Genomic DNA, 24,810 nt, shown 5'->3' with positions numbered 1-24,810 from the left:
AAGTCCAGGGAACAGAGGAGAGGTGGTGAGCTTTTTTTAAGGAGAAAAGAGTGAGTTGGGAAGGCTGTTATAAAAGTCCGTTGGAGAAACTGATAATTAAAAGTATGGTGGCTTCTCACTGGCTGAGCTGTTGCCCTGGGGAAAGTCTGTTCCTTGCCTGGAATAGCAGTGTCTATGTGCAAGGTCAAGTCAATCTCTGACGCTTGGTCTGCAACTGACTACTAATGCGAGGGCAGCAGTGTCCCTGCCTAAATCTCCTGAATATGTTTTAGTTAGCTTTCCCATTGCTAATTTTCAGAGAACCATTCATGAATTGGGCAGCATCCCACCCAACAAGTAAACAGGAACTCAAAGGAACTGTGGCAGAATGGAAGACATTTATAGGATGAAAGGGGGAAAGGCAAAGAAAGGATTACCTCATCTTCCTTTGGCTTATGTGGCAGATTACCTCATTGGTGCTGACGGGAAAACTCCACAGACTGACCAGTTAAGACTATATTCCCTCCTAGGGCTCTGCGCTCAGTGCAGAGTCTGCTTGAGAGTCTCTTCTCCCTTGGCAACCCTCCCCCCCCCAACTTGGGCTCTCTCTCTTTAAACACACACACACACACACACACACACACACACACACACACAAAACCCAGGTATCTTGTGTATACTTAATGCAGTTTCTCTCAGTAGTGCCATCTTACAAAATTATTGTATAATATCACAAGGTCTAACTATATGGCCTTGATATACTCAAGATACAAAACATGCCCATTACCCTAAGGATCCTTCATGTTTTCCTAGTCAGACTTATTTCCCTCCCAACTTCACCCCCTCTTTAATCCCTGGTACCGACTACTCTGTTCTCCATTTCCACATTTTGTCATTTGAAGATCTTTATACATAAAATGGAATCACACAGTAGATAATCTTTTATGCTTTTTCCCCCACTCAATATAATTATATATTCATACAGGCTGTTGTGTGAATCAATAGATCATTTCTTTTCATTGCTGAGTAGTATTCCATGGTATGGCTATACCATACTGTAGCCATTTATCATTGGAGGATATCTGGATTATTTCCAAATTTTGATTATTACAAATAAAACTGCTTTATTCATGCACAGAGTTTTTAAAAGTATTATGAAATATACATAATATTTGCCATCCTACCTTTCTGTAAGTGTACAGTTCAGTACTGGACCACTCTCTTACACCATACCTAAAAATTAACTCAAAATGGATTAAAGGCTTGAATATAAAACCTGAAACTATAAAACTCCTAGAAATAAACAAGCTGTTAGCTCTTGACATTGGTCTTGGTGATGATTTTTTGGACTTGACATCGAAAGTAAAAACAATAAATAGACTACCTCAAATGAAAAAGCTTCTATACAGCAAAGGAAACCATCAACAAAATGAAAAGGCAACGTATTGAATGAAAGAAAATATTCACAAACTTCATATCTGATAAGGGATTAATATCCAATATATAAAGAAGCCATGTAACTCAATAGTAAAACAAAAAAATTTCAATTAAAAAATGAGCAGAGGAACAGAATAGACATTTTCCCAAAGAAGATATACATATGATCAACAAGTACATGAAAATATGCTCAACCATATCAAGGAAATGCAAATCAAAACCATAATGAGATATGCCCTCATACCTGATACAATGACTATTATCAAAAAGACAAGAAATAAGCATTGGCAAGGAAGTGGAAAAAAGGGAAATTTTATGCACTATTGATGGAAATGTGAATTGGTTTAACCACTATGGAAAACAGTATGGAGTTTTCTTAAATAATTAAAAGTAGAAAAAAAAATAATTAAAAGTAGAACTACCAGATGCAATTCTACCTCTGGGTATTTATCTGAAGGAAATGAAAACACTAACTCAAAAAGATTTAAGCACCCCATATTCATTGCTGCACTATTTACAATAGCCAAGACATGGAAGCAATCTAAGTGTTCATCAATGAATGAATGGAAAAACAAAATGTGGTATAATTGGAAAGTGGAATATTATTCAGCCACAGAGAAGGAAATGTTGCCATTTGGGACAGCAGTGCTGGATCTTAAGGGCATTATGCTAAGTGAAATTAGTCAGGCAGAGAAAGACAAATACTGTATGATCTCACTTATATACAGAATCTAAAACAAAACAAAGCCCAAATTCATAGGTACAGAGAACAGATTGGTGGTTGCCAGAGGTGAGGGATGTGGGCTGGGTAAAATGGGGAAAGGTGGTGAAAGATCCAGTTATAAATAAGTCCTAAAGAGGTGGTATACAATATGGTAACAATAGTTAGAACTATTATATTTTGTATATTTGATAGTTGCTGAGAGGATAGATTTTTTTTTTTAAAGATTTATTTATTTATTTGACAGAGAGAGAGATATCACAAGTAGGCAGAGAGGCAGGCAGAGAGACAAGGGGAAGCAGGCTCCCCGCTGAGCAGAGAGCCCTATGTGGGGCCTGATCCCAGGACCCTGAGATCATGACCTGAGCCGAAGGCAGAGGCTTAACCCACTGAGCCACCCAGGTGCCCCCTGAGAGGATAGATCTTAAAAATTCTTATCACAAGAAAAAATTTGTAACTATGCGTAGCGATAGATGTTAACGAGACGTGATCATTTCACAATATATACAAATATTGAGTTCTGTTATTGAAAAAAATCAGTTGCATTTATATACACTTGTAATGTACAATCTGAAAATGAAATGAAAACAATTTCATTTACAGTAGCATCAAAATAATATACTTAGGAATAAACTTAACAAAAGCGTAAAACTTAGAAAACCACAAAACATTTGGTTAAAAAAATTTTAAAAGTCTTTTAAAAAATTTTTTATTTATTTGACAGACAGAGGTCACAAGTATGTGGAGAGGCAGGCAGAGAGAGAGGGGGAAGCAGGCTCCCCACCAAGCAGAGAGCCCGACGCGGGGCCCGATCCCAGGACCCTGAGATCATGACCCAAGCTGAAGGCAGAGGCTTTAACCCACCGCGCCACCCAGATGCCCCAAATCTTAAAAGTCCTAAGCAAATGGAAAAACATCTCAAGTTTACAGATAGGAAGACTTAATATTGTTAAGATGGTAGTACTCCCCAAGTTGATCTATAGATTCAAAACAATTCCATTAGAATCACAGATGACTTATTTGCAAAAACTGACAAGCTGATTCTGAAATTCATATGCAACTGCAAGAGACCCAGAAGAACCAAACCAATCTTGAAAAAGGAAAACAAAGTAGTAGGACTCCTACTTCTCTATTTTAAAGTTACTATAAGGACAATCACACACTATGATATTGGTACAAGGATGGGAATGCATATCAATGGAATATAATATAAGAGTTCAGAAACAAACCCATACATCTATAAGATCAATCAATATTGACAATTCAGTTGAGAAAAATTGAGCAGGCTTTTATTTTTTATTTTTTTTATTTGACAGAGAGGGATCACAAGTAGGCAGAGGGGCAGACAGAGAGAGAGGAGGGAAAGCAGGCTTCCCGCTGAGCAGAGAGCCTGATGCGGGGCTCAATCCCAGGACCCTGAGATCTTGACCTGAGCCGAAGGCAGAGCCTTAACCCACTGAGCCATCCAGACGCCCTGAGCAGGCTTTTAGATAAATGTGCTGCAACAACATCACAGCCACCTGCAAAGAATGAACTTGGGCCCTTATCTCTCATCATTTATAAAAATTAACTCAAAATGGGTCGAACTGCTAACTTCAAGAGCTAAAACTTTTTTTTAACTTAAATTTTGCTAGTTAACATACAGTGTAATATTGGTTTCTGGAGTAGAATTCAGTGATTCATCATTTACCTATAGCACACAGTGCCCATCAGAAGTGCTCTCTCTAATATCCGTCCCCCATCTGGCCTATCCCCTACTCCCCTCCCTCCATCAACCCATCAAACCCCCAAAGGATACTTGTGTTGGCTGAACCTGGTATGAGTAGAAGAGGATGGAGGAAATAAAGTAGAATAAATAGGACTTGATGGAAGAAAAGTTTCATGAGAATTATTTAGGACAAGAAAGAAGAATATGGATGCAGCTATTACAGAGATGAGAGTAGAAAAGAACTATGAGGAAGAGAGTAAAATGTGAAATAAAATGGCTGGTTATGAAGATTGTATGCTTCAGATTATGACAAGCCTGAGATTCAAATCCCAGTCCTGAAAATTACCATCTGTGATCTTGAACTAAGGACATGTGCTCTATCCACAACATATTCTACATCATCAAAAATCTTGATAACAGTATTTTTTTCAGGAGTGCCATAGGAAGATCATCCATGTCAGGAAGATCAAGGAAAACACATGTAAAGCTTACGCAAAATAAGTCCTCAAAAGCTATTGCATTAAACACTTACCAACTCATTCTTTGAGGCCAATATTAAACATAGGGTTACTTATGACCCAGTAATTCCACTCTTATACATACACCCAAGAACACTAGAAATGTATATTCATGTAAAAATTTGCACACAATTGGTCATTGCAGCATTATACACAATAGCCAAAAGTAGAAATAAACCAAATGCCTATAAATAGATTAATGGACAAAGAAAATGTGGTATACCCACGCAATAGAATTTGTTAATAAAAAATACATGCCACAACACAGATGGTCCTTGAAAACATTATTCTGAGTGAAGAAACCAGTCACAGAAGACCACATTGTATTTATAAGAAATGTTCAGAATAGGCAAATCTGTAGATACAGAGGGTAAATTAGAGTTCCTTAGGGTTGGCAGGGTTAGGACAAATTGGGAGTGATTGTTTGTAGGTATAGGGTTTCTTTTTGGGGTGATTAAAATGCTTCTAAATTAGCTAATGTTCCTAAATTGCCTCACCTACAACAAATTGACTACCCCTGCAGTTTCGCCAGTGATAAACCATCATCACCCTGGTTTTCTCCAATGGATTTTCCCTCAAAATAATTTTCCAACTGCCTCCTTTTCCATGAGAGTTGTTTCTCTTCTTTGTTAGCTGGACTTGTCTACCATTTTAGCGGAGTGTTTTTTCCTCCTGAATTGCAATTCTGTTGTTCCCAACAAACCCATTTTGGTGGTAAAATAACTTACTTTTATTTTTAAGGTTAACAGATACAAGTTCCAGAAGAGTCTTGGGTGGGGCTCCACTCTTCACTGTGGACAAGCTTAGTGCAGTTATTTAAGACAAGCTCCATAGAAGGGGCCTCACCCTTTCCACCTCTAGACTACATTTCCCAGAAGTTCTTGTGGCTCTGGTCAACTTCCGTGGGAACGCAGCAACCTTTTTCTATTTCTTCAGAAACATGTGGCTCCCAGGCACTAGCAGGGCCCGTAGAGGGAGCTTGTCTCCAGGATGTGTGGGATGTCTCCTGTGGGAACCTGACTCGGAGACTGCCCGTGGGTCTAGAAGACCCCTTGCAGCGATCTGGAGAGGGGTGCTTTGGGTATCGGCTTGGCCCAGGCTTATATGCCGGCAGAAAATCCAAGCGCCAGGCGCCATCTTGTCTGAGCCTACCTGCTTCCGGACTACATTTCCCAGAGGGCTCCGGAGGAACAGGGCCGCTCCTTCGCTCGCTTGCCAGATCTTCGGCCTCCAGGCAAGGGGAATTACAAGGTGAGCGGCCTAAGTGTTGGAGGCTCGACCAGGCTGCTCAGGTGCATCCGTGGGTTGGGGAGGAGCAGCCTGTAGGGGCGGTCTGGGCTGGTCTGGAGTCTCGGGCTCGTGTGAGTTCGTCAGACGGGGGGAAGGGAGGAACAGGATTCCATGTGTGCGACCGTGACCTTATGTGATTGTGCGGCGCTCTGTGTAGGGGTGTGATTGTCTGTCCCTGTAGTGGGTGTGTCATTGCGACTGACCATGCGCGAACCTCTGTCTGCAGGTGTGGCTGGATATCCCTGTTAGGTGTGTGGTTCTGTGAGGCTCCGTGTGTGTAAGGTGTGGCTGCCCCCACGGCGGGTCTGTGAGTGTGTGTTCGTTTTGTGTGACATTGTGTGTACGAGATGGGGAGTGTAAAGAATCTGTGATTATGCGGTCATGAGTGTTATCTGAGGAGTGTATGTGTGTGTGTGTGGTTCTATTGTATGAATGTTAGCACGCTAAGCCTCCTGGATGTCTGACTTTATGAGGACGTGTGAGTATGAACATGTAACTTTTTGTATCACCGTGTGTGCAGTTGGAGGGTGCCTCTGATTGTTGCCAGGGTGGCAGTGTGTGTTGTCCCAGTAGTTGTGTGAGGTCAAGAGAAGATTGTGGTTCTGGACAGCAGAAACTTCTTCCCTTCCGACATGCTCAGACAGGAATGCTCTGAACAGCCTAGACTCTGACCTCTCTCCGTCCCTCCTCTCCATGGGGGTGGGGGGTAGGTGTGAGTCCAGAGCTACTACTGCTGTGGTCAGTCTGGGCCACAAGAAAGGACTGGCATCTCATGATTCCTTTCTGGTTCCTCAGCTCTGCTCTTCTCAGTTAGGTCCCCAGAGGAAGAAGGAGGAATGAACGTTGAGGAAGCCAAATAAAGGGTGCTAGGGGTTTTCCTTTTTTTTTTTTTTTTTTTAAAGATTTATTCATTTATTTGACAGACAGATTACAAGTAGGCAGAGAGGCAGGCAGAGAGGGAGAGAGGAGGAAGCAGGCTCTCCGCCGAGCAGAAAGCCGGATGAGGGGCTCGGTCCCAGGACCCTGAGATCACGACCTGAGCTGAAGGCAGAGGCTTTAAACCGCTGAGCCACCCAGGCACCCCGGGGTTTTCCTTTTTAAGCTTTTCTTCTGGATGGCATTGTTTAATGTGGACTCATCTATGTGACCTGGACAAATTTCCATTAAAGAAAATGATGGGAACCTCAAGGGGTGGACACACAGATCCCAACAGTTCCCTTCATTTCCTTCTACATAGTGTTCACTTACTAATTTAGAAAATAGCTCAATTTCTCCAGTGTATTAAGCTTTTGCTTCTTTTTAAACATGCACATACATACGTACACATGATTATTTTAAGGAATTTGGAAAATGGGAAGTTAGAGCAAAATAAACTCCTGCCACCCAAATACAACCATTGTCAAATATTGATCGATTTCCTTCTAACACATTTCTTGTATATACAGTATACATTATTTTCAAGATCAGAATCTCAAAGCATTTATCATTTCATATTTTATGTTTTCACTAAAATTTATAGCTATTATATAATTAATTTTTCCTTGGTTAAAAATTCCTGAATATTACATATTTCCACAAAAGTGTTTAAAATATAGACATACAGGGGCGCCTGGGTGGCTCAGTGGGTTAAAGCCTCTGCCTTCGGCTCAGGTCGTGATCTCAGGGTCCTGGGATCGAGCCCCGCATCGGGCTCTCTGCTCAGCGGGAAGCCTGCTTCCCCCTTCTCTCTCTGCCTGCCTCTTTGCCTGCTTGTGATCTCTATCAAATAAATAAATAAAATCTTTAATAAAATAAAATAAAATATAGACATACAGTTTAAGAATTATAAAGGGAACCTTTATATAATAAAAACTTGTGTCAGCCCTCCAGAAGCCTCTGTTCTTCCTGCCCCCAGAATAAACTTATCTTCACCTCTTTAGGTAACCCTTATTCTGACTTTGGTGATAATGTATTTTCTCGTTGTGTTAAAAAAAAAAAATCAAACAATTTATCATATATTTACACATCCCTAAGTAATATAGTTTTGTCTTTTATAGAAATTAAATTGTGCTGGATAATATTGTTTTGAGTCTTGTTTTTTTACCACAATAGTGCATTTCTTAGACTTATCCTTATTGTTATAAACCCCAGTTATATATTTGGACGTTCGTTTTTTCTTGTTTTGGGTTCACTTAAAAGGGTTGCTCTAAACATTTTTTTTTTTTAAAGATTTTATTTATTTGACAGACAGAGACCACAAGTAGGCAGAGAGGCAGGCAGTGGGGGCGGGGGGGGGGGGCGGGGGGAAGCAGGCTCACCACGGAACAGAGAACCTGATGCAGGGCTGGATCCCAGGACCCTGAGATAACGACCGGAACTGAAGGCAGAGGCCCAACCCACTAAGCCACCCAGGCGCCTTAAACATGTTTTTATATGCATGCTTTCCTAGGGTATAAACATGCAAATGGAATTACCAGCCCATAGGATATGTGTGTATCTTCAAATTTCCTAGATAATGCCGAACTGGTTTTCAGTAGGGTTGTACCAGTTAAATTCTTAACCAGCCGTTTATCAACGTAGTCATCTGTATTCTCTCTAATACTTGGTCACTTGGTATTTTAATTTTTTTATTTGCTGATACAAAGATACATTGTTTTTAAAGTATAACATATATTCCAAAAGTGTAGAAATCAAAGTGTATGACTTGATGAGTTTTTTTAAAGTGAGCATATTCATTTAACCAGATCTCAAATCAGATTCAGAAATAGAACATTACCAGCATCCTAGAAGCCCAATTCTTGTCGCTTCCATTCACTACTCACCTCTCCCAAAGATAACTATCACTCTGTCTTCTACAGCCAATGATTAATTTTGTCTGTTCTGAATTTTATATAAGTAGCATCACACAATTTCTGCTTGGCTTTTTTTGTTTAACATTGTATTTCACAGGTAATATGAATGTAATATGTAATAATATTATGTAGTATGAATGTGCAGGATTCATCCGTGTTGCATCGTGTTGTTGTGGATCATTCATTATTATTGCTTTAAAATTCCATTGTATGGGGACGCCTGGATGGCTCAGTTCGTTAAGCAGCTGCCTTTGGCTCAGGTTGAGATTCCAGGGTCCTGGGATCAAGTCTCCCATCTGGCTCCTGGCTCAGCAGAGAGATTGCTTCTCCCTCCAACTCTGCCTGCTGCTCTCCCTGCCTGTACTCTTCCTCTCTGTTAAATGAATAAATAAAACCTTAAAAAATTCTTTAAAATTCCATTGTATGAATATAACATGATTTATTTATCCACTCCATCATTGATTGGCATTTGAGTTGTTTTCAGGATTTCAGATTGGGGCTATTATGGAAGAGGCTACTCAGAATATTCTTCATGTCCTTTAGTGCACATATAAATGCACTCTGTTGATTATACCCCTAGGGGTAAAATACTTAGTTGTAGGTTATGCATATATTCAACATTAATATATACTGGTAATTTTCCTAAATGATTGTATCAGTTTACATTCCTGCTTCCTTGTATGAGAACAGACCTTAGAAGAGAAGCTTTGCCAGAAAGAGTAATAATTTATAATAAAAAGGTTAGTCCAGGGGCACCTGGGTGGCTCAGTGGGTTAAAGCCTCTGCCTTCGGCTCAGGTCATGATCCCAGACTCCTGGGATCGAGCCCAGCATCAGGCTCTCTGCTCAGTGGGGAGCCTGCTTCTTCCTCTCTCTGCCTACTGTGATCTGTCTGTCAAATAATAAAATAAATAAAATCTTAAAAAAAAAAAAAAAGGTTAGTCCACCAGTAAGATATTATAGTCCTAAATGGACATATCTTTGTAAAATGTTTCAAATATATTTGACAGAATTAAAAGATGTAGTGGACAAATCATAATCATACCCATTAGCCATTCACAGTGTTTATTTCACTCTCAATTTCCTTGTCCTTAATAGGAAATAAGAGTTATTGCCTCTTCCCACATGAATGGGAATGCCTTCAGGAAAGTAATAGTAGTGGAAATTACATTAGAAAAGAATTTTAAAGAACTGGGTTCTTAAAAACTAATTTCACTTGGCATCATTAAGGAAAATGTAAATCAAAAACACAATGAAATACCACTTCCTACCTAGTAGGATGCCTATGATAAAAAAGAGATAATAACAAGATGAAGGGGCGCCTGTGTGGCTCAGTTGGTTAAGCATCTTCCTTTGGCTCAGGTCATGATCAGGGCTTGATCCCTGCATCAGGCACCCTGGTCCTCGGGGAGCCTGCTTCTCCCTCTCCGTCTGTCTGCCGCTCTCGCTGCTTGTGCTCTCTCCCTCTCTCTGTCAAATAAATAAATAAAATCTTAAAAAAAAATAAGACGAAGATTTTGAGAAATTGCTGGTAGGATGCGACATGGTTCAACCTCTTTAGAAAATGGTTTGACATTTCTTTTTTTTTTTTTAAGATTTTATTTATTTAGTTGACAGAGATCACAAGTAGGCAGAGAGGCAGGCTGAAAGAGAGAGGAGGAAGCAGGCTACCTGCCGAGCAGAGAGCCCGATGCGAGACTCGATCCCAATACCCTGAGATCATGACCTGAGCCGAGGCAGAGGCTTAACCCACTGAGCCACACAGGCGCCCCGGCTTGACATTTCTTAAACAGAGTTCCCATATGACTTAGCAGTCTCATTTCTAGTTATATACTGAAGGGAACTGAAAATATATATTCACACAAAACGTGTCCATGAATGTTCATAGCCGCATTATTCACAATAGCCAAAAAGTGGAAATAATCTAAATGTCTTTCAACTGATGAATGGGTAAATAAAATGTGACCTAGCCATACGATGGAATATTATTCAGCAATAAAAGGGAATGAAGTTCTGGTAACACACCACAATATGGATATACCTTGAAAACATGATAAATGAAAAAAATCTAGTCACAAAAGGCCACATGTCATATGATTCCATTTATATGAAATGCTATACAACTCCATAGAGGCAGAAAGTAGATTTGTGTCTGCTTAGGGTCGAGGGAGGAGGGGGAAAAGAAGATTGCCTGTTAATGGGCTTTCTTTTGGAGAAATGAAAATGTTCTAAAATTAGATGATGGGGTTATAGTAAAAAACATAGAATTTATATATTTTAAATGATTGACATATAATATGCAAAGTATATCTCACTAAAACTATTTAAACAAAAACAAAGCTAACCTAAAATTAGTGGAGGAGAATCTAGATAAAACTATGTTGGCCATGACCTGGTAATTATTGAAGCTAGTACATGGAGGGTTTTCATACTGTTTAAACTCTACTTTTGAGTGTGTCGGAGATTTCTGTATTAAAGGTTAAATTTCTGTATTAAAAGGTTAAAAAAAAACAGAACTAACCTAGTGCCTAATGAACCTAACACTAGAAGCATTCACAGTAAAATCAGGGAGAAGGTACTGTCAAAAGTATTATTTAACCTTTCCCTCCCCCGCCAAATCCATTAGAAACCAGTACTCCATAGGAAACAACTGCTTTATTTTTTCCCCATAACTTCTATTAAGCTTCTCTGGGCCAGTTAATTTCCTGCCTGTGGATAAGTCTTTCCATCACAGTTGGAAAATAAACAGTCCTCTGGTTCCTTTCAGTCACAAAATTGGTCTAATTTTAGTAATTAGAATGTCCGTTTCACTGTACTAATCGATGCCATAAATTTTAGTTTTAAAAAGCCGTAAAAGTAGGGGTGCCCGGGTGGCTCAGTGGGTTAAGCCTTTGCCTTTGGCTCAGGTCATGATCCCAGGGTCCTGGGATTGAGCCTCACGTGGGGCTCTCCGCTCAGTGGGGAGCCTGCTTCCTCCTCTCTCTCTGCCTGCCTCTCTGCCTACTTGTGATCTCTGTCTGTCAAATAAATAAAATCTTAAAAAAAAAAAGCTATAAAAGTTACACCTTGGGGGCACCTGGGTGGCTCAGAGGTTTAAGCCTCTGCCTTTGGCTCAGGTCATGATCTCAGGGTCCTGGGATCCCCGCATCGGGCTCTCTGCTCAGCAGGGAGCCTGCTTCTCTCTCTCTCTGCCTACTTGTGTGATTTCTGTCAAATAAATAAAATTTTTTAAAAAAAGTTACGCCTTGTTTTACGTGGCAAAAACATAAAGGCAAAGTTGTTGCTGTTGTTATTTTAGAAAAACAGCTATAGGGTAAGAATGAGGAGTGCCTCTGTGTATGGCTGAGGTGAGGAGTTCTGGGGGGATGGGAGTTGACAGACTATCTTGGGCTTGACAAGAGAGAAGACTTCATTAGGGAAGTCTTAGTCCTTCTGATCAGAGCATACTGGGTTCCTGGACAAAGGATACCATTTGGGTGAATTTGCTTGAGGACCTGAGTGAGGACCACAGAGGAGGGATCTCCTCAGGCAGGTCAAAGCAGCTCTGTCTTGGGTTCACTGAAGTGGGACAAGGTCTGCCCTGAATCACTTGGCTGAGGCAAGAACCTGGCTTAATCAGATGAAGGAGAGGGAATAGGAGTCTGTATTCCTTTGAATCCACTAGCTAGGATCCATTTTACTAGAGCTAAAGCCCTGGACTTCGGGGTTGAAGAAGTAGGATTTATCCCATACTCCCACTGACCGCAGTTAACATCATAAGAACCTGGAGTGATCAGCTGAAAGTCCGTGTGGTTTTCTAGAACATTTCTTTGCTTCCCCAGTCTGCTTTCTCAGAATACTATCCTTTCTCAGGAAAACAGCCCCAAGAAGGACTGATCCTCTCCGGCAATACTGAAAGCCATGGCCCAGGTGAGTTGATGCTTTTTCTTACCTTCCTGACATTTAGTTTCAAAAAGAAAGAAAAGAAAAAGAAAAAAATTTTCTAATGGTCATGTGACTATTTGTTTTCCTACTCCTGACATTTTTGGCTATCAGGTTCCCTTTTCCCCTTTAGGATCCTTGGTCTCCTTTTCCCCTCAGTCTAACCAGATAATACATCACCATTCTTAAGTGCCCTCTTCTTTTGACCCAGCATTAATATTTTCCTCTGGCATCTCTTTTCTCAGCCCTCCCCCAGAAGCTATGATGGAAAGGAAATGAATTCTTATAAAAGGAAATGAGAGTAGATTTGTAGAATGAACTTAGGCTTTCCAGTGACTGGAAGAGGTGGAGAAGTACAAGTTGCTTAGTTGGGAGCAAACATGGGTTTGTTCTACAGATGGGTACTTACCAGTGAGATAGAATAGGGAGTGATGTTGGTAGTTCCAAATGTTAGCCTGTTGCGACATCTCCTGGTTTACGAGCTTGGAAGATTGTGGTCTCGGTAGCTGATCCTATCGGTCTCTGTGACTTTTAGGGTATCCATGAACGAAGTTCAATTTGAAGTTGAACAGGAAGCGTGGATCATGAGGAATTTCCATATGACTCACCAGGTTTTTTTTTTTTTAATCTCAGAAATAAAGATACTCCCTAAAGGGAGATACTCGCATCCGCATCTCGTTTAGCTGTTTACAATAGGATATATCCATATTTTAATGAATATTCCTATATTGCTATCTTAATTAATCAAATTTTTAGACATTTTGTAGTTGTTTTTTTGTTTTTTGTTTTTTTTTTTTGCAGGGTATGTGTGCTTTTAGATTTGCTGTATCACACTCTACTTCCTTATCCCATGACAGTTATATCACAGTTTTGTTTAAAGCAGTGCTATTTGTGTGATTAAAGCCTTGCGGATATTCTATTCTCTACCAACCCCCTTTAAAAACTTTCATAATAATGAATTTCAGACATAGGAAAGTAGAGGAGTTAAGAACTCCCATATACTCACCATTCAGCTTCACCTCCGAGTCAATCTTGTTTCATTTATACTGATACCTGTTTCTTCCTTGCACATTACCCTGCCCTTACTCCTATACGCAAGATTATTTTGAAGAAAATACAAATTGTATTTCTAAAAGATAGGGATTATTTTTAAAAACAACCATTATGCCATTTTTTCCTCTAGAGAAGTTGGAAGTAATTTGTTAGTATCATCAATATCTAGCCAGTGTTCATATTTTCATAATTATTGAATTCTTTGCTTATTTGAATTAGAATCCAAATAAGGACTGTGCACTGCAGTTCACTGAGGTCTTTTGAGTCTCTTATTTTGTAGGTACCCCTTCCATCTATTTTCTTTCTGTGTATGTTTTTGTTAGAAAAGAAAAAAATTGTTCGTTTGTCCACTCTTTGGATTTTGCCAATTGCATCTCTGTGGCATCATTTAACTGTTTCCTGAAAATTGGTAGTTAAGTCTAGATGCTTGATCAGAATCAGATGGGATTTTTTTTTTTTTTTTTGTCATGAGTATGTCATAAGTGGTGATACGTGATTCCATCAGGAGGCACATTATATCTGGTTCTGTTTCTTTTTGTAATGTTACCTACCATTGATGGGTACTGTTTAGATTAGAGGTTGCAGAATAATATTTTAATTCTGTCATTCCTCCTTCATAGATTAGGTGAAATACTCTTTATAAATTAAAACTTCTCATCAACTGTTTGGTTACCCTAAAGGATAGTCTGTCTAGGAAAGAATATTTGAATAGTGAGTTAGTTTCTTAGAATCCTAAAAAGGTGACCAGAAGGTTTTTTAATTCATTGTTGTTATGAGCTCATGATTTTAACATTTTTTTATCTATAGGTCCATTATATTAGATCCTCAAATTATACCATTTTTGGCCATTAAGAGGCTCTTCAAGTTGGTGCCTGAGTCCTTGTAATATGATTCTAATAGTTTTTGATAGCTCTCTCGCTTTCTGATACAACAGAATGTTCAGACTCATCCTGTGCATTTCTGACTCAATTCTGAAATCATCTCTTTCCCCAAAGGACCTTGGTTCTTTTTATCTGAATATGATACTTAAGGACTACAATCTAGACACTAGGGGTGTTTATTCCTACTGGATGAATTATTATTTGTAGGCTTTTTCAATAGATACAGTTGGGAACTTGTTTGTTTGTAATGTAAAATAAACTGATTACCCTTTTTGTTCAGTTAACATACAATGTTATATTTGTTTCAGGTGTACAATATAGTGATTCAGCAATTCCATATATTACTCAGTGCTCATCAAGATAAGTGTCCTCTTAATCCCCTTCATTTATTCCACCCATCCCCTGACCACCTCCGCTCTAGTAACTATCTGTTTTTCCTCTATAGTTAAGAGTCTTTTTTTTTTTTTTTTTTTTTTTTTGGAGTCTCTCTCTTCTTTTCCCTTTTTGGTTTGTTTCATTTTTTTAATTTGACATATGAGTGAAATTTTGTGGTATTTGTCTTTCTCTGACTTGCTTATTTTTCCTTAAATCCATCCATGTTGTTGCAATGGCAAGATTTCATTCTTTTTGTGGCTGAGTAATATTCCAATGTCTATATAAATACCATACCTTTGTCCATTTACCTATCAATGGACACTGAGGTTGCTTCCATAATTTGGGTATTGTAAATAATATATAAACATAGAGGTGCATGTATCTATGAATTAGTATTTTGTATTCAGTAATGTAATTACTGGATCATAGGGTAGTTGTATTTTTAGTTCTTTGAGGAACTTCCATACTGTCTTCCACAGTGGCTGTACCAGTTTGAATTCCCACCCTAGCGCAAGAGGGTTCCTTGTTCTCCATGTCCTCACCAACACGTGTTGTTCCTTGTGTTGTTGATTTTAGCCATTCTGACAGGTGTGAGGTGATATCTCATTGTGGTTTTGATTTACATTTCCTGATGAACAGTGGTGTTGAGCATCTTCTCATGTATCTGTTGGCCATCTGTATGTCTTCCTTGAAGGAATGTCCGTTCATGTCTTTTGCCCATTTTTAAAAAAATTGGATTATTTGTTTTTTGGTTGTTGAGTTGTATCAGTTCTTTATATATTTTGGATACTAACCCTTTATCAGATATGTCATTTGCAAATATTTTTTCTCATTCTATAGGTTGCCTTTGCAACCTTTGTTGATTGTTTTCTTTGCTATGCAGAAACTTTTTATTTTCCCGTAGTCCCAATAGTTTATTTTTGCTTTTATTTCCCTTGTCTCAGGAGACATATCTAGAAAGATGTTACAGCCGATGTCAGAGAAATTACTGCCTGTGGTCTCTCCTAGGATTTTTATGATTTTAGGTCTCATGTTTAGGTCTTTGATTCATTTTGAGTTTGTTTTTGTATATGGTATAAGAAAGTGGTGCAGCTTCATTCTTTTGCATGTAGCTGTTGAGTTTTCCCAACACCATTTGTTGAAGAGACTGTCTTTTCCCCATTGTATATTCTTTCCTCTCTTGCCAAAGATTAACTGGCCACATAATTGTGGGTTTATTTCTGGGCTTTCTGTTCTGTTCCATTGCTCTATGTGTCTATTTTTGTACCTGTTTCATACTGTTTTATTACAACTTTATAATTTAACTTGAAGCCTGAAATTGTGATACCTCCAGTTTTGTTATTTTTCAAGATTGCTTTGGCTATTCCAGTCCTTTGTGGTTCCATACAACCTTTAGGAGGGTTTGCTTTAGTTCTGTGAAAAATGCTGTTGGTATTTTGATAGGGATTGCATTAAATCTGTAGATTGCTTTGGATCCTACAGACATTTTAATGGTATTTGTTCTCCTAGTCCATGAGTGTGGAATATCTCCATTTATTTGTCATCTGCAATTTCTTTCATCAGTTTTTTATAGTTTCCAGAGCATGGGTCTTTTGCAACTTTGGTTAAGTTTATTCATAGATTTTCTTCAAGTATTTTTGGATGTATTCTCTACAGCCAACATGGGGCTCAAACTTAAAACCCCAAGATCAGGAGTCACATGCTCTACCAACTGAGCCAGCCAGGCGCCCTCTAGATATGTTATTATAAAATAAACTAATTACTCCTGCATCTATTTTTAAGATCCAAAGATACTGATTATGAGTGATACAATATAGTCACTCATTTGCTTTACCCCACAATACAAGTGCAATAGTCTCTGATTATTTCTTTTATTACACAAGTAATACATATGTTTATTGTTTCAGGGATCAGTGATGTTCAGTGATGTGTCTGTAGACTTCTCACAGGAGGAGTGGGAGTGCCTGGACCCTGGTCAGAGGGACTTGTACAGAGATGTGATGTTGGAGAACTATAGCAATCTGCTGTCAATGGGTAAGGGCTTCTATACCAGTAATTTAGAGATCTCCTCTGGAATGTTTCTTCCACAGTGAATTTCCCAGCTGCTTTTCAAGTTACCGGCTGAATTTCTGCTCCCTATTCCCAAATAAGTGGTTTGAGCTGCAATGCAAAGGAAGAGTGGGAAATGGGCAACTCCAGTGGCTGTGGCAGAAGCTTCGTCCTTTTTCTTTGGCTGTTCCTGTAGTGGCATCTCCTCTTTGGTCATCAAGGGACTGGATCTGATTTCTGGATCAGGTTTACCCACAGCGTAACCATGTCCCATATCTTTTCTTGTGAGCAGGACTTTACATTCCTAAGCCTCAAGTTATCTCCTTATTGGAACAAGGAAAAGAGCCCTGGATGGTTGGCAGAGAGCTGACAAGAGGCCTGTGTTCAGGTGAGTGAGAAGCGATGGGGCAGGAGCAAGACACCACAGGTAAACCCAGCACCTTTGAGGTGTTGTCTAGGCTTGTGGGAAAAAACCAAGTCCTCTTAGAATGAGTTTACAAATGACCTATTTCATTCCTTCTCTCACTTACTACTCTTTCTGCTACTCTTCTCCAACGACTGCCATAATTTCAAATAGGAGGGGCTCTTCACTTCCCCTCCAATAAAACACTTTTACCTGGGGCACCTGGTTAGTGGGTTAAAGCCTCTGCCTTCGGCTCAGGTCAGGATCCCAGGGTCCTGGGATCGAGCCCTGCATCGGGCTCTCTGCTCAGCAGGGAGCCTGCTTCCTCCTCTCTCTCTCTGCCTGCCTCTCTGCCTACTTGTGATCTCTGTCTGTCAAATAAATAAATAAAATCTTAAAAAACAACAAACACTTTTACCCATATTTTAGATTCAGTTCCTTGCTGCTTTTCTTCCTCTCATCTAAATGTTTTGTGTGTATGCATGCCTGCACATGCGCGTATGCACTGCCCCTCCTCCAAGTGCTGGTCTTCCGTGAATATTACTTGCCAGGGACTTGTTTTACCCTCTGGTTGTGCATTTTTCCTTTACCCAGTGTTTTCCATTTACTGATTTGTGCAAGGGAGCCTGCCAGGTGCTGTCATTTGCTAATCATGTCATCTCTTAAGAACTTGGGAGTCAAAAAGTAGTGCTAAAATATATCCATGAATAATTTCCACCAAGTAGAGTCTAGTAAAGAGAATCTGGGAGCTCAGCAGAAAGTCAGAGTCTCAATATGCAGAAGTGGAAAACCCGTACTGAATGAATAGTTGGGAAGCTTGCAAGTGATTGCCATCACCTCCTGTGATGACGATGTTGGGGTAAATGGAAAGGCCTATAATGGAAACGAAGAGGTGGCAGAGAAGGTGAGATTTAGGATAAAGTGTTACCTTATCCTAAATGCTCCAGAAGAGCATTACTGTATCATAAGTATTGGTCCCGGTGCTGGGATTACAGCATTGAATAAACATTCAGAGTTTTGCTCTTGTGGAGCCTGTGTTCTAGAGGGTGGAGAAAAAATAGATATGTTTATAATGTCTGATGGTAGGAAGTAGTATGAAGGGAGGTTAGAGAAGGCCTCTTTGATGAGGTGATAATTTAACCAAGACCTGCAGGAATTGAGTGAACAAATGTTATAAATATCTGGTAGAAGAGATTCAGGCAGAAGGAAAAGGAAGAACAAAGTCCCCGAACGAGGAGCTTTTTGGCTCCCACCATTGTGACTGGAACAGAATAAGCAAAGAGGGCTTGTGGGAAAGGAGACCAGCAAAGTAGCAGGATGTACGTGTGTTTGTGTGCTAGATGCACGTGAGAGGTGGGGTGTACCTGCTGATGATTTGGGGTCCTGTGGGCCTTGGGTGTGGGCTTTGAATTCTATTCTGAATGAGATGATTTGAGCAGAGGAGTGACATCATGTTTTTAAGGAGGTTGCTAATTTTGGATTCTTTTGAATAGAATTTAGGGAATCTGTGAACTTGGATAAGAAGAAAAAAATGCATCTTTATATTTACTAAACTCAAACTGAAAATTGCATATCTTGGGTGCCTGGGTGGCTCAGTGGGTTAAAGCCTCTGCCTTCTGCTCGGGTCATGATCCCAGGGTCCTGGGATCGAGCCCCGCATCGGGCTCTCTGCTCCGCGGAGAGCCTGCTGCTTCCTCCTCTCTCTCTGCCTGCCTCTCTGCCTAGTTGTGATTTCTCTCTGTCAAATAAATAAAAAATATATTAAAAAAAAAAAAAAGAAAAGAAAATTGCATATCTTCCTACTGTGGTGTTTGGAACAAACCATAGCAGTATTAGTAGTTCCTGTGACTTTGACATGAATGGAAATCACAGACATTTTCATATCATCTTACTGTTAATGTAGACATATTGAAAAATAATTTGTGCTTGTCAGTATTTCAGAATTACTATAGTACTAGGCTCAGTGCTAGGTCTTATTAATATATTAAGAAAACTCTGAGGTATCTGGGTGGCTCAATGGTTTTGTCTACCTTCGGCTCAGGTCATGAATCCAGGGTCCTGGGATCAAGGCCCTCATCAGGCTCCCTGCTCAGTGGGGCGTCTGCTTCTCCTTCTCGCTTTGCCCCCCACCCCTACCCCACCATTCATGCTCTCTCTCTAATAAACAAAATCTTAAAAAAGAAAAGAAAAGAAAAGAAAACTCCAGGTGGAAGGAAGATCCTCTGCAAAGGCCCTTCTAGGAGGGGAAAGCTTGATGTGTTTGAAGAACTAAAAGAAAGTCAGGGTTTCTGGGCCAGTGAGCAAGCAAGGGTGGAGAGTGAGTCAGGATTGGAGATCAGTTGGTGTTTGCCAGTGAGTGTGAGGAGTTTGGGTTCAAGCAGTGGAACACTAGGCCACGTTAGTTTTGGTTGCTGAATGGATTAAAGAGTGTGAGAACTTGGTGGGGAGATGGGTTGGGAGGCTACTTCAGTGGTCTGAGTAAGAGATGATTCTGGTTTGGAAGAGAGGCCATTGGCAGTAGACATAGAAGAGGATAGTTTTAAAAGCTACTTAGGCGCTAACTGTATGGAAACTGCTGAAATATCCCATGGGGCTAGGGAAAAAAGAGATTATGCTGGAACAAATTCCTTGTTTCTGGCTTGAGATGTTCAAACATTTTGATGTCTTCAAACCATTTAATTTGCCTAAAATCCCCATTTTTGGTAACAAATTCTTTCATAATAATAGTTATCAAATGCTGGACACTTGACTTAAAGACATTTACAGGAATTATTCCTTTCCCTCCCAGGAATCATGAGGTAAAGATTATCTCCCTTTTGCAGATGAGGAATTGGGGACTTAGGTTAAATAATTGCCCAGGAACATACAATGAGTAACTGTCAGAGTTGGAATTCCACTCTGTCAGCTTCTACTTCCTCTCATTTTTCCATGACAGTACTTTGTACTGTGTCTTATTTTCTTCCTGTCTGCCTTAAACATTAGCTGCCTCCCTTCTCAGCCACCGCAGTGGTACATGAGTCAGTCTCTTCTCCCAAGATCAGCGTCACAAAATTCCAAGGCAAACAGTATTTTTACTCAATTTCCAGAACGTAACATACTCTGAGTCTTCCCTATCTGCTACTCACATCAGTTTAGTTCAATACCTTCAACTGACTCCAGGCTCAGCCCCCCTTGTGGCTCGCCCTTTGTAATCTCTTTCAGATTTCAGCCAATTTGTCCTTACTTTGGAACCTATTCAGTTCCCATCACAACCGGGAGTGCTGCAGTTCTGACACTAACTGCCCAGAGTTAGTGTAGACCCCACAGATTAACAACAGGGTTGTGCATAAGACTGCCCTCCCTTTATATTGTTTTATTTTTAAATATTTTATTTACTTATTTGAGAGAGAGAAAAAGCAGGCATGAATGGGGGGAGGGGCAGAGGGAGAAGCTGATTCCCTGCTGAGCTTGGTCCCAGGAACTTGTGATCATGACCTGAGCCAAAAGCAGATGCTTAACTGACTGAGCCACCCAGGTGCCCCAAGACTGCCCTCACTTTATTTTTTTATTATTTTTTAAAGATTTTATTTATCTCACAGGGAGAGCGACCAAGCACAGACAGGGGGAGTGGCAGGCAGAGGGAGAAGGTGAAGCAGGCTCCCCACGGAGCAGGGAGCCCAAGGTGGAGCTCAAACCAAGGACCCTGCAATCATGACCAGAGCCAGAGGCAGATGCTTAACCAACTGAGCCAGCCACCCAGGCGCTGCTGCCCTAACTTTAGATGCCAGCTGCAAGTCTCAGAGTTCTTAGACACCTCCACTTCTGAGCAGCTGGCAATAAATTGGGGGATTTCCACAGCTCCTGCAAGTTTAATAATTTGCTAGAATGACTCACAGAACGCCAGAAAGCTTCATACTTAAAATTGCAGATTTACTCTGAAGGGTACATATTAGGGCAAGGTCTAGTAGGCTTCCAGTTACAGAGGTTCTATGCCTTCTCCCTGTGGAGTCAAGGTGTGTCACCTTCCTGGCACATCATGTGTGTTCACCAACCAGAAAGGCCACTGAGCTTTGGTATACTGAGTTTTTATTGGGATTTAATCACGCTGGCATGACTGAGTGTGTCATTGGCCACTCAATCTCTGGCTCTTCTCTCCTCCCCCCAGAAGTCCAGTAGCTGAAAGTCCCAACCCCCTAATAACATGCTGAATCTTTCTGGTGACCAGTCCTACAACTATCTAGGTATCTGCCATGAGTCACCTCATTAGCATATCAAAAAACAGTCCTATTACTCAGGAAATTCCGAAGGTTTTTGAAGCTCTGTGTTAGAAACCAGGGACAAAGACCAAATTTATTCTTTATCATACTACAAAGCCCAATGTGTATTTATTCTTCTCAGGAAGCCTTTAATGGAGGTCAGGAAATTATCCACTTTTTGTGGTACATATAGTATGATGGTTTCTTACGTGTACATACATGCATGCTTATATACATGTATGTATGACTTGTAATCTTTTCACATACCCAAGTATTGTATGTTTGCCATCCTTTCCTTCTGATTCTGATGCACATCAATATTTGAGAATCATTGTGGGTTCCTTTTTCTGTAGTCTCCTCCCTCACATTCTGCATTAGATCTCATTAATTTCAGTGCATTTGGGGGGTCTCTTTTCAGATTAAACAGATGTACTTGAGAACTGTATGTCATTTACTGTGAGAAACTGTTTACACTTTAATTTTCCTATTTCTATTATAAAAGTTTACCTTTTCACAAATGGGTGGTGGGAGTAGGGCAGTAAGAATATTTACCAATTCATTTTCTTTCAGATCTGGAATCAATGTGTGAAACCAAGTTACTGTCTCTGAAGAAGGAAGTTTATGAAATAGAGTCATGCCAGAGGGAGATAATGGGACTTACAAAACATGGCTTTGAGTACTCCAGTTTTAGAGACATTTTGGAATATAGAAACCACTTTGAAAAACAACTGGGATATCAAAGTGGGCATTTTAGCCAAGAAATACTCACTCATGAATATATGCCCACATTTATTCAACAGACATTCTTTACTCTACATCAAATAATTAATAATGAAGAGAAACCCTATGAATGTAAGAAATGTGGAAAGGTCTTTAGTCAGAATTCACAATTTATCCAACATCAAAGAATTCATATTGGTGAAAAATCTTATGAATGTAAGGAGTGTGGGAAATTCTTTAGTTGTGGCTCCCATGTTACTCGACATCTGAAAATTCATACTGGTGAAAAACCTTTTGAATGTAAGGAATGTGGCAAGGCTTTCAGTTGTAGCTCATACCTTTCTCAACATCAGAGAATTCATACTGGTAAGAAGCCCTATGAATGCAAGGAATGTGGGAAAGCCTTTAGCTATTGCTCAAATCTTATTGACCATCAGAGAATTCACACTGGTGAAAAACCCTATGAATGTAAAGTATGCGGGAAAGCCTTTACTAAGAGCTCACAACTTTTTCAACATGTGAGAATTCATACAGGTGAGAAACCCTATGAATGTAAAGAATGTGGCAAAGCTTTCACTCAGAGCTCAAAGCTTGTTCAGCATCAGAGAATTCATACTGGTGAAAAACCCTATGAGTGCAAGGAATGTGGCAAGGCCTTTAGTAGTGGCTCAGCACTTACTAATCATCAGAGAATTCACACTGGGGAGAAACCCTATGATTGTAAGGAATGTGGGAAAGCTTTTACCCAGAGCTCACAACTTCGTCAACATCAGAGAATTCATGCTGGTGAGAAACCCTTTGAATGTCTTGAATGTGGGAAGGCCTTTACTCAGAACTCACAACTTTTTCAACATCAGAGAATTCACACAGATGAAAAACCATATGAATGTAGTGAATGTGGAAAGGCCTTTAATAAATGCTCAAATCTTACGCGACATCTGAGAATTCACACGGGTGAAAAGCCCTATAACTGCAAGGATTGTGGGAAGGCATTTAGTAGTGGCTCAGATCTCATTCGTCATCAGGGAACTCATACTGATGAATAATAAAAATTAAAGCGCTTGTTACCTTCCTGATATTTTAAACAAAAAAAAAAAAAAATCATGTTTGGTAGTTACACTTTCACTATTTTTTGTTTTTAAAATTTATTTCATATTTCTTTTTAATTCAAATGTATTTCAGTCTAAGTTATGAATTAAGATTCTATTTTTTTTTGCCCATCCCATGTCCCCCAATCTTGTACTAAGGGCAGTTGTTCAGTAATTATTTTCTTGCCCCTTATTTTATTTTACCTTCTTGGTGAGACATTCTTGTTTATATTTGCTTGAATTTTTTTTTCTTCTCTGATCTATGTGTTTGTGCTTACACCAATATCATGCTGTTTAAAATTGTGTGACCTTGTATTTTTTTTTAAAAGATTTTATTTATTTATTTGAGAGAGTGAGAGAGCATAAGCAGGGAGAAGGTTAGAGGGAGAAGCAGACTTCCCGTGGAGCAGGAAGCCCGATGTGGGACTCGATCCCGGGACTCCGGGATCATGACCTGAGCCGAAGGCAGTTGCTTAACCAACTGAGCCACCCAGGCTCCCTGACCTTGTGTTTTTTAATCGTAGAATTATAACCTTGTTTTTGAAGTCAGTATTAATCTTTCATTTCATTTCACAAATGAAAGATTGTGAATCTTTCATTTCACAAATTTGTATTTTCTTACATAAAACAGAAAATCAGAAAACCAGCAAGTGAAAACCAAGATTAACAGTAATCATAGCAACTATCAAGGACTACTCTTAAGTTGATAGGGCAAACCTCCCAGACTTTGTTTTTAAAGTCATGGTATGCATGCGTGTTATCCCTTCACCTGTTTTTATATCATGCCAAAAAATATGGTTGCCATTTTAGTAAATATAGATTTTTAAAATGAGTTATATATACTTAATTACTTTTCAAAATGACTTTATTACTCATGTTCTATTTGCATCTAAATGTTTGCAGTTATGAAGTATGCCCTGATTACTGTGACCGCAAATTTATCTTCGAATCTTTCTTTCTTTCTTTTAAAACATCTATTTCAATCGCTGAAATTATGCACATTTTCTCCCTGTAAACTGTTTTGTTCTTTTTATCCAGCCCAGTCTCATGCTAGAAAGGTAATTAACCAATTATCAAAGTGTTGTTTATCCTCTAGTTTTTGTTTTTACTTCTCACTTTTATATGTTAGTGGCATTTTATTTCTTATGTATTATTAAAGATAATCATGCTGTATGTATGGGTTTGTTGTGAGGATTCAATGAATTAATAAATATAAAGTGCTTAGAACTATTCCTATTACATAGTAAATGCTTAGTAAAAGTTGTCCACTGTGTTCCATGATACACTCATTTTCATAGTTATCTTTATTATTTGTACAGAGGACTTTTTAAAAGTTTATTTAAGTAATCTCTGTACCCAAGGTGGGGCTTGAATTCATGACCCTGAGATTGAGAGTCACACACTCTTCTGACTGAGCCAGCCAGGTGTACACATATTAGAATATTAGAGTATTAGAATATAAAATCCTTTACACAAATTCTAGGATATTTATTTATTTATTTATTTATTTATTTTCAGCATAACAGTATTCATTGTTTTTGCACCACACCCAGTGCTCCATGCAATACGTGCCCTCCCTATTACCCACCACCTGGTTCCCCA

The 24,810-nt window shown here is 39.5% G+C and overlaps 1 protein-coding gene across 6 annotated transcripts; it reads left to right on the top strand.

Annotated features, from left to right (window-relative positions):
- Window positions 1–5,346: 5,346 nt before the first annotated feature.
- Window positions 5,347–24,385, top strand: ZNF383 (zinc finger protein 383). Of its 6 annotated transcripts, none has more exons than XM_045988788.1 (6): window positions 5,347–5,614; window positions 12,344–12,392; window positions 14,647–14,758; window positions 16,621–16,747; window positions 17,055–17,150; window positions 21,971–24,385. In XM_045988788.1, exons 4-6 carry the CDS (start codon window positions 16,630–16,632, stop codon window positions 23,164–23,166), a joined length of 1,410 nt encoding a protein of 469 aa, XP_045844744.1. In that variant the 5' UTR covers window positions 5,347–5,614; window positions 12,344–12,392; window positions 14,647–14,758; window positions 16,621–16,629; the 3' UTR covers window positions 23,167–24,385. The 6 variants fall into 6 exon arrangements, with proteins under 6 accessions (XP_045844744.1, XP_045844742.1, XP_045844741.1 ...); XM_045988786.1 differs by having other exon boundaries at window positions 12,336–12,392; window positions 14,647–14,704; XM_045988785.1 differs by having other exon boundaries at window positions 12,336–12,392.
- The last annotated feature ends 425 nt before the right edge of the window (window positions 24,386–24,810 follow it).

Source organism: Meles meles, chromosome 19, assembly GCF_922984935.1.
Source record: "Meles meles chromosome 19, mMelMel3.1 paternal haplotype, whole genome shotgun sequence".
Taxonomy (NCBI): domain Eukaryota; kingdom Metazoa; phylum Chordata; class Mammalia; order Carnivora; family Mustelidae; genus Meles; species Meles meles.
The sequence above is the reverse complement of the archived record's forward strand: the minus strand, read 5'-3'. Positions and strand labels throughout refer to the sequence as shown.